This window comes from Melanerpes formicivorus, unplaced genomic scaffold (genome assembly GCF_026170545.1).
Source record: "Melanerpes formicivorus ecotype bairdi unplaced genomic scaffold, bMelFor1.0.p_v2 SCAF_15, whole genome shotgun sequence".
NCBI classification, from domain to species: Eukaryota; Metazoa; Chordata; class Aves; order Piciformes; family Picidae; genus Melanerpes; species Melanerpes formicivorus.
In genome coordinates this window covers 2,444,157-2,453,958 of record NW_027142367.1, presented here as the reverse complement: position 1 = coordinate 2,453,958, position 9,802 = coordinate 2,444,157, and the positions used below count along the sequence as shown (strand labels likewise).

Sequence of the window (9,802 nt, the reverse complement as noted above, 5' to 3'; positions counted from 1 at the left end):
AAATGAAACAAAAACAGTTTAGTTTTCTCTGCATTTTATTTTAATAGTTTGGGTTTTTTATATATAAGCAAGGCTTACAGTAAGGGAAAGGATACAAATCATTAATTGTGAATGAGTCTGTGTCATGTGTGTCTGTGCCTATGGCAGGGGCGTTGGAACTAGATGATCCTTGCGGTCCCTTCCACCCCTAACGCATCTATGATGTACGTTCTTCCTGGCAGTGTGTATGTAGGAGACCAGCATATGTTCATCTGACAGCTGAGGGTATGAAATACAGGGGTTTGAGAGGCGTTTTGGTTGGAGAAGACCTCTATGATCAGTGAGGCCAACTACTGTCAATCTGCCACCACCATTAAACCATGTCTCAAAATGCCATGTCCATGCATTTTTTTGAACACCTCCAAGGATGGTGACTCCACTTCCCGAGCCAGTCTATGCCAATGCCTGACCCCTCCTTCAGTAAGGAAATCTCTCCTAATACCCAATCTAAACCTCCTGCAATTTTAAGCCATTTCCTCTTACCACTTGTTACTAGGGAGTAGAAACCAACACCCACTTCACTACAGATGCTTTTCAGGTAGTTGTAGAGAGTAGTAAGGTATCCCCCCAGCCTCCCCCATCAGAGTTCCCTTTGATGCTCCTCCTAAGACCCTTCTCCAGCTTTATGGCCTATCTCAGGACAGGGTCCAGCACCTCTCACTCTTGGCACTCTTGAAGTGCGGCTTCACTCGTGCCGATTACAGGTGCATGATCAGTTCCCTCCTCCCGCTGGCCCCACCGTCACTGCTACAGGCCAGCTGCGCACACTGCTGGCTCACGTTCGGCTGGCTGTCAACGCGCACCACCAAGTCTTTGTTTGCTGGGTAGCTTTGCAGCCGGAATTGCTGCCAACCAGAACACCGCAACCGCTGAAAACGCAGCGCCGGCCTCTCCCACCCCGTCGCGGGCGCTCACGGCCGCGTCCGCCCGTCCGCCCCCCCCCCCCCCCCCCCCCCCCCCCCGAAGCCCCTCTGCAGAGGCTGCTGCGAACCCCGCCCCGGATCCACCATGCTCCCGGCCCGAGCGCAGCCAGCAGTGCTGCCGCGCGCCAGCTCCGCCCCGCGGCCGCCGTGACGCGGCCGCCCCGGGCCAGGCCGTGCCCAGAGCCGGTGGTGAGGAGGAGCTTCCTCCGCGCGCCGGAAGTGACGAGCGGGGCGGATCTGCTGTCGGTTAGGGGATGCGCGAGCGGCGGTGGCGGCGGGGTGGCCCGGTTGATTTCGAGCGGGGCTGCGGGGGGCGGCCGGCGCCATGCTGAGCCGCAGCTCGTTCACCAGCCTGGTGGTGGGGGTGTTTGCCGTGTACGTAGCGCACACTTGCTGGGTGATGTACGGCATCGTCTATACGCGGCCCTGTCCCGCGGCGGCGGCAGCCGGTAGTGGCGCGGCGGGGTGCGTCTGGCCTTACCTGGCGCGGAGGCCGAAGTTGCAGGTGAGCGGTTGGAACGGGCGAGTGGCCGCAAGTGCGCGGTGGCGCTGGCGCCGAGAGCGGCCTCCGCTGCCGAGGGAAGCGGCCGGATCCCTCTTTGGCCCTTGACCCCTCAGTTGGCCTTCCGCGCAGTGGGCTTGTCGGTACCGCACGGGCTTCAGTCCCGGCGTGGAGAAGGGAGCGGTGGTGCCGGCCCAGGCCTGTCTTTTCCATCTGCGGCCCAGCGCTGGTATAAGCGCCGTGCTGACTCGGCTGACAGCTGCGGTCCCCACCTGGCCTACCCGCTGCCCCAGGCGCCGTTCCCTTGTTCTGCCGGTAAAACTGTGCATATCGGGGTGGGAGGAACAGAAAACAGCGCTGCTAGTGCTGTGTGCAGGCTGCCCCGTTGTCCTGTGCAGCGTGCGAGAATGAAGCACGGTTGGGGTTTAAAACGTACTTTATTTCTAGATTTCATTGATCGGTTGGCACAGACAGCGAACGCAGAGCAGCCCTGCTGGGGACATGGTTCAACTTAGTCGAAGTCTGTGGATTCAAGTTTTGATCATCCTGTAAAACCCGTTGCTTAGTGACTATGTTACAATGTGTTTCAGCCCCCGAAAAGGAGAGAAGAGTTAGCTGAAAGCTGTGTTAGTTGTTTGGTTTGAGTTGTTGTTTCTTTTTCCTTTGGGGTTTTTTTGGTTGGTTGGGTTTTGGGGTGGGCTTTTTGTTCGGTGTTCTTTTTTTTGTGCGTGGTTTTATTTTTCAATATACATTTCAACATCATGTGACTGAAAAACTGAGTGAAGCTGAAGACAACCCTAAGCATACTGACACATGACCTCAGTATTTCTGTACTCTGATTTCTCTGTGCTGTGCTTTGATTTCAGTTGAGCGTGTATACTACCACGCGATCAAACATTGGGGCTGAGAGTAATATAGATCTGGTTTTGAACGTGAAGGATTTTGATATTGAGTCCAAATTTGAAAGGTAGGTATAGTTCTTCTGGAGCATGTAGTCTAACTAGTTGCATGCATGGAAGTAAACACAAAGTAAGACTGTTCATGATGGCTGTGTGGACAAGGGAGGGTTGTTCTTACGATCTTTGTTAAAGCTGGTTTTGTACACTAACAAGCTATTCTCTTCACATGTACTTTAATGCCATGTTAAGGCAGGGAAGATATTAGTCAGAGTTCAGCCTTGGAGTTGAGGACAAAATAATGCCATTAATAAAAGTAGTACTTTCTTCTTTAACTAAAAGTTCCCGAAATAGTTGATGAATTAAACATTCATTGAAGTGGTCTGCTAAGTTCATCTGGAACTGAGAAACAGGTTCTTAGACTTTTCATGCACTGAAAATCATCTCGTAGTTGAAAGAAACAAGGCTAGACTAGTAAATACAGAGTGCTTGTTTCTCTTGTGTAGATTGTACAAAGCTTGAATGCTGCCCTCTGTGCCCTATCACAATTTTCAGATTCTGTTCTACACGGCCCCTGGAGGTGTTCAAAAAAGGATTGGATGTGGCACTTGAAGCCATGGTTTAGTTGTCAGGAGGTGTTAGGTATTAGGTAATAGGTTGGACTTGATGATCTCTGAGGTCTTTTCCAACCTGGTCGATTCTGTGTTTCTCAGTGGCTTTACTTGGTGTAGTGTACGTAGAATGTGCTGAGCCTAGGTATTGGTTAGTTTGCATCATGAACTGTTTTCAGCCACCTAGGCAAATAGTATACAAAAGTGTGCATTACTTGTAATAGCATAAATTACTTTTCATTGTGAAAATATAAGTCAGAATGCCCAGAAATGCTTGGGGCTTTTTTTCTAGTAACATGTGTAGCCTGTCTGCTATCTACATCACATTCTTAATAGTCACAGCTTCAGACCTGGAACAGAACCTGGAAGTCAAAGCTGTGCTCTCTTTTCTTGCATTTTAGCAACATGCTTTTCTATAGCTGTTTCAGTGCTGATGATTGTAGAAGTAAAGTTTCTAGAAGCTTGGGGTTTCAGGGTCATAGAGTTGTCAGGGTTGGAAGGGACCTCAAGGATCGTCTAGTTCTAACCTCCCTACCATGGACAGTGACCTCATGCTACATCAGATTGCTTAGAGCCACATCCAGCCTGGCCTTAAAAACCTCCAGGGATGGGGCTTCTGCCACCTCCCTGGGCAGCCTATTCCAGTGTCTCACCACCCTCATGGGGAAGAACTTCTTCCTAACATCCAATCTGAAGAAATTGGTGCTAAGATTGTGTCATTCAGTATCTGAGGATAGTGCTGTACAATATACCTCTCTGCAATTAAAACTATTAGAACTACTTGTTTTGTGCTTCATATTTGCTACCTTACTTTTGTTTGAAATAGTCATTTTATTCCCCACTCTCTTGTCAAGAGTCTCCTAGATTCCACATTCTCTGTAATTAAAGAACACATTGCTCTGCAGTTTAGGTTCAATCAAACATCATCTCTGTCAGACTTGAAAATGCAAGAATTATTTTACTGGCACTGTCTGCAAGGCCACTGAAAGTACTCAGAGAAAAATAACCTGAGCAAATTTACAGGTTGTGGTGGTTTGAGCCTTAACTGGGACTTAAGAGCTCAGATAGGGGGCAAGGCTGAGAATCCCTCCCCCACTCCTCCCCTCCTCTTTCCACCAAGAAATAATTTGGAGTTGGCTTGGAAGTAGAGTGGTAAAGAATTTTCTTTAAAGAAAAAGAAAATATACATATATATAACAATAACAGGTAGGGTTCACTAAGGGTAAGGAACAAGGATGGATGGGAGAAATAAATAAGAATACAAAACCAGTCTCTTTGAAGAGTTGTGGAGGTAGCAGGGAGAAGGATCAGGCCTGACCACATGGCAGAGGAGCAGGGAGCCACCAGCACTCCTTGTCCAAGCAAAGGCAGGGCCCAGGAGACCTAATGGCTGCAGTATCCTCCTTTTTATAGCCTTGCTGGGCAGGGAGCGGGAGTGGAACAGACTAATTTAGTTTCCCAGGGGAAAATCCCCTGCAGGGAGGCCAGTGCTCTCACAAACACCCCCCTCCCCCTGCTTCCAGGATGGGGGGCATTAACCCATCACACAGGTGTAGAGCAGGCATCATGCAAGATTGCAAGCAGAATGATTCCTCAGCTAAAACAAGGGGAGTGATTTCATAATTTGGGGCTCCAGTCTAGAGTTCTGTGCTTGGCATGTTATATCTGAGAAGATATTTTATTAATGCAAAGCACTTGGCAAAACTTGATTTTTCTTTTCATACATTTTATCATGGTGGTGAATGTTGCCACATCCAGCTGGCAGCCAGTTGCTAGTGTTGGGCCCCATGCTCTTTAATATCTTTATTGATGATCTGGATGAGGGGATTGAGTCCATCATCAATAAGTTTGCAGATGACACCAAGCTGGGGGCAGGTGTGGATCTGCTGCAGGGTAGAGAGGCAGAGGGACCTTGACAGGCTGGACAGATGGGCAGAATCCAGCAGCATGAGATTTAACACATCCAAGTGCCAGGTTCTGCACGTTGGCCACAACAACCCCATGCAGTGCTACAGGCTGGGGTCAGAGTGGCTGGAGAGCGGCCAGGCAGAAAAGGACCTGAGGGTACTGGTAGACAGTAGGCTGAACATGAGCCAGCAATGTGCCCAGGTGGCCAAGAAGGCCAATGGCATCCTGGTCTGCATCAGGAACAGTGTGGCCAGCAGGAGCAGGAAAGTCATTCTGCCCCTGGACTCAGCACTGGTTGGGCCACACCTTGAGTCCTGTGTCCAGTTATGGGCCCCTCAGTTTAGGAAAGATGTTGAGGTGCTGGAATGTGTCCAGAGAAGGACAACAAAGCTGGGGAGGGGTTTGGAGCACAGCCCTATGAGGAGAGGCTGAGGGAGCTGGAGTTGTTTAGTCTGGGGAAGAGAAGGCTCAGGGGAGACCTTATTGCTGTTGACAACTACCTGAAGGGAGGCTGTAGCCAGGAGGGGGTTGGTCTCTTCTCCCAGGCAACCAGCACCAGAACACGAGGACACAGTCTCAAGCTGCACCAGGGGAGGTTTGGGCTGGATGTTAGAAAGAAGTTCTTCAGAGAGATTGGTTGTTGGAATGGAAGTGGTGGAGGTGATGGAGTCACCATCACTGGAGGTGTTTAGGAAGAGACTGGATGGGGTGCTTAGTGCCACGGTTTAGTTGATTAGATGGTGTTGGGTGATAAGTTGGACTCGATGATCTCGAAGGTCTCTTCCAACCCGGTTAATTCTATTCTATTCTATCTTCAGTGGTCCTTATATGTAATAGCTATGTATTTCAATGTGTGCTGCACTGTCTTAATTTATTTCTTTTGTATTTTAGGACAGTGAATGTCTCTGTACCAAAGAAAACTCGAAATAATGGCACGTTATATGCGTATGTATTTCTTCATCACGCTGGAATTTTGCCATGGCATGACAGTAAGCAGGTGCATATAGTAAGCCCACTGACCACATACATGGTCCCTAAACCCGAAGAGATTAATTTGCTCACTGGGGAATCAGCCACACAGGTAGGTATTTTTTCCATTTACAGATAACAACTGCAAAAAAGTAATTTCTTTCATAGACTTTTCTGGTGTTAGCGTTTTTTTTTTTTTTGCTTGCATTTTTACACTCCTAATACTACTAGAAAAACATTTTTACCGTCCTCTTCTTGATTATCGGCTTGTGTGTGAATAGTAGAGGGCTTAGCACAGCAGAGGTAGAGCACTTTATAATACTGGCTGCTATTATAACACTTCCCTAGACTTGTTAGTTGTTACTTCTTTAAGGATTCAATGCTTTTGATGGAAATTTGCCTTTGACACCATCCTCCACAGCAAACTGCTGGCTAAGCTGTCAGCTCGTGGCTTGGACCGCAACACTCTGTGCTGGGTTAGGAACTGGCTGGAGGGCCGAGCCCAGAGAGTGGTGGTGAATGGTGCCACATCCAGCTGGCAGCCAGTCAGCAGTGGCATCCCCCAGGGATCAGTGCTGGGCCCCGTCCTTTTTAACATCTTCATTGATGATCTGGATGAGGGGATTGAGTCAGTCATCAGCAAATTTGCAGATGACACCAAGCTGGGAGCAGATGTTGGTCAGATAGAGGGCAGAAGGGCTCTGCAGAGGGACCTCGACCGACTGGACAGATGAGTGGAGTCCAACAGGGTGTCGTTCAACAAATCCAAGTGCTGGGTGCTGCACTTTGGCCACAGCAACCCCATGCAGAGCTACAGGCTGGGGTTGGAGTGGCTGGAGAACTCCCAAACAGGGAGGCACCTGGGGGTGCTGATTGACAGCTGGCTGAACATGAGCCAGCAGTGTGCCCAGGTGGCCAAGAAGGCCAATGGCATCCTGGCCTGCATTAGGAATAGTGTAGCCAGCAGGAGCAGGGAAGTCATTGTGCCCCTGTACTCTGCATTGGTTAGGCCACACCTTGAGTCCTGTGTCCAGTTCTGGGCCCCTCAGTTTAGGAAGACACTTGAATGTGTCCAGAGAAGGGCAACGAGGCTGGGGAGAGGCCTTGAGCACAGCCCTATGAGGAGAGGCTGAGGGAGCTGGGATTGTTTAGCCTGGAGAGGAGAAGGCTCAGGGGTGACCTCATTGCTCTCTATAACTACCTGAAGGGTGGTTGTAGCCAGGAAGGGGTTGGTCTCTTCTCTCTAACAACCAGTACCAGAACAAGGGGACATAGCCTCAAGCTGCACCAGGGGAAGTTTAGGCTCAAGGTGAGGAGAAAGTTCTTCACTGAGAGAGTCATTAGTCATTGGAATGTGCTGCCCAGGGAGGTGGTGGAGTCACTGTCCCTGGAGGCGTTCAAGAGGAGATTGGACGTGGCACTTGGTGCCATGGTCTAGTCATGAGGTCTGTGGTGACAGGTTGGACTTGATGATCTTTGAAGTCTCTTCCAACCTTGGTGATACTGTGAAATATTGTTCTGTTACAGTCTAATGCTGCTTTCTATAGTGAATTGGATTCATGTGAAGTAATGTGCTTTTCTTTTATAAAAACAGAGATGCTAACTTTATTTTGACATTAGTGAGTGACCAATGTCAAGTTGTTTATTTTCCTTTGAATGTTCTAACTTTTCCAGTTCAGTTTAAGAGAATAATACTCGAGTGTGGAAAATGCAATGTTCATGAATAGATGGCTGTTGTGCCTCATCTTAAGTGGAGCTTAATGTTGTTCTTTGTAATCTGAAATATTCCTGTCTGTGGGTAGCAGTGCTGTTTCTAAATCCTGTCAGAATGTAGTTAAAAATTAGTTCAGGATAGAGTCCCAACACTTGAGTCAGAAGGTGGTTTTGATCCAAAGAAAAGCAAGTAGAATGCCCTGGAGACAGGTATCTATTGAAAGCTGTATTTGATTTCATCACTGCTTCACACAGCCTTTGGAAGCTCAGAAGTTTAAGTGGCCTGATCTTTTTACTCCCCAAAATGAACAAGATTGGTCACCCACATCCTTTTGACTGTTTTGAAGTACCAATAGATTGCTCTACAGTCTATATTTGAAAGTGACTTTTTCTACCAGCCACATTCCTAAGTTACTAACATTAATCAGCACAGTGTTTGTTCTTGATGAACAAGGCACTCAGGTTATTCACTGACAGATTTGATGGGTCTTTACAACCCATTAAAGTCATCAGGACAGTCCAAGTTGTATTTGAGTAAAACACTTGGATCAGATTAAAATCAAGGTGAAGCATTTCTTATTGGGCTTCTTTTCTATGATTTAGTTAATGACTCCATAGTTTCTGTGAGTTAGAGTATTAACCTATTCAAAATGCTGTACTGTATAGCAATGTCTGTGTTAACTGTATTTTTTCAAGCAAATTGAAGCAGAAAAACAGATCAGTGCTCTAGATGGGCCTGTCTCTCACTGGAGGTCAAGATTAACCTTAAATGTCATGGTGGAAGACTTTGTGTTTGATGGCTCATCCCTCCCTGCTGACGTTCACCGTTACATAAAGATGTAAGTTGAGGAGTTCATTTTGCTAGATGTGCTATTATAAACTTACTGCATGTTTCTTCACAAATCCTCTCAGTTTGAATTGGCACTTGAAAGAATCGATGCTTTGTATCTCAGTGGTTACAGTTGGCAAGGTACTATGTACTAGAAAACCTTGTTGGTGGTATCTTGTTCCTGAGTAGGTCAGAGTTTAGGATGGGGCTTTTTGTATGGAGTTATGGTGAGACAAAGCAGAACTACAAAGATGCAAGCAAAATGCTACAGCAAACTTCATACCCTCTTGTTCTCAAATCATAGTTCTGGCCTTTAAAGCAATTACTGTCCCTTGACCTTTCCAGTTATCCTTCATCTGCAAATAATTACCGGCAAGTGCTGAAGAGGCCTAGGTGATCTGCAACACCTTCTTCCTCCCTTTATGCTTGACCTTGTTTTGCTTTGACAGTGTGTGTTCCTGCACTGTGTCATTTTCTCAAGAAAATACTAGAAAAACCCAAGGATAGGGTTTTTAGGCCACTGAATGCAGATAGTGCCTTTTGTTCGTAGTTGCTGAAAGAGCTTACTATGTTAACCATGTAAGTAGTGCCCTCTTAGCTTGTGCTGCTGTACGTCGATGCCTTTCTCTACAAGTATCCCATTAAGTCCAGAAGTAGTTGCTTAATCAGCAGACACTGGGGTTCTGGGATAGCTTCCCAGCCAGAACAGATGAATTAGTAACTCATAAGGTAGTAACAAGAAGGTGTTGGACTGGAGTTGATGAATGAGGATAATTTTGCTCTTTGTGTTTGGATATGCATCAGTGTTGTTTTGCCATTGCATTGTACAGGAGATACTTTGGATGTGAAACAGCCTGCTGCAATTCCACTAGCAGCAGCTTTAATTGTGGTTCTTGTTGTAGAAATACAAACCTCTATCTAAATTCACTTTAGTACTTTTCTATACTACTGTTGTCCGTTGTATATTTAGTATACAGCCTTTCTTGGCATGCATAAAGACCTCTTTCTCAACAACTAAAATTCAACTTCCAGGCTTTAAAAAGCTCCCTTGTGCTAGTTCTGTAGACTTGTAGTTAGAACATACCATGTAAATAACTGCTTTTCTAATGAAGAACCTAAAGAACTTGGCTCTTGCTGCATTAGGCCAAATGCTTTTCAAGGATACTGGCAAAGCAACTGATTGTGGGTTATAATTTGCTGAGTAACATTCCAGGATCTATTGCAGAGGGCTGAAGGGCTGGGAAGTTTATATTGGTTTCATGTAGGCTGTTGAGGTTGAAGAGCAATCTGATCAAGAGCCTACACTGAAAAGGCATAGGAGCTTTCTGTTCCTTGTGCACTGTCTCCAGTGGTATCTAGCCTTCCCATGTGTGTACCAGCCGTCGTGTCCAGTTCCATGCTAGCTGGAGCAC

At 47.0% G+C, this 9,802-nt stretch overlaps 1 protein-coding gene across 1 annotated transcript in view; it reads left to right on the top strand.

Annotated features, from left to right (window-relative positions):
- The first annotated feature begins 1,187 nt into the window (after positions 1-1,187).
- CLPTM1L (CLPTM1 like) overlaps positions 1,188-9,802 on the top strand; it is a 38,519-nt gene continuing 29,904 nt past the window's right edge. The window contains exons 1-4 of the mRNA XM_068147459.1: positions 1,188-1,467; positions 2,331-2,431; positions 5,771-5,960; positions 8,258-8,400. Of these exons, the coding sequence (XP_068003560.1) occupies positions 1,288-1,467; positions 2,331-2,431; positions 5,771-5,960; positions 8,258-8,400 (614 nt within the window). The 5' untranslated portion in view covers positions 1,188-1,287. The remainder of the gene's footprint in view (positions 1,468-2,330; positions 2,432-5,770; positions 5,961-8,257; positions 8,401-9,802) is intronic.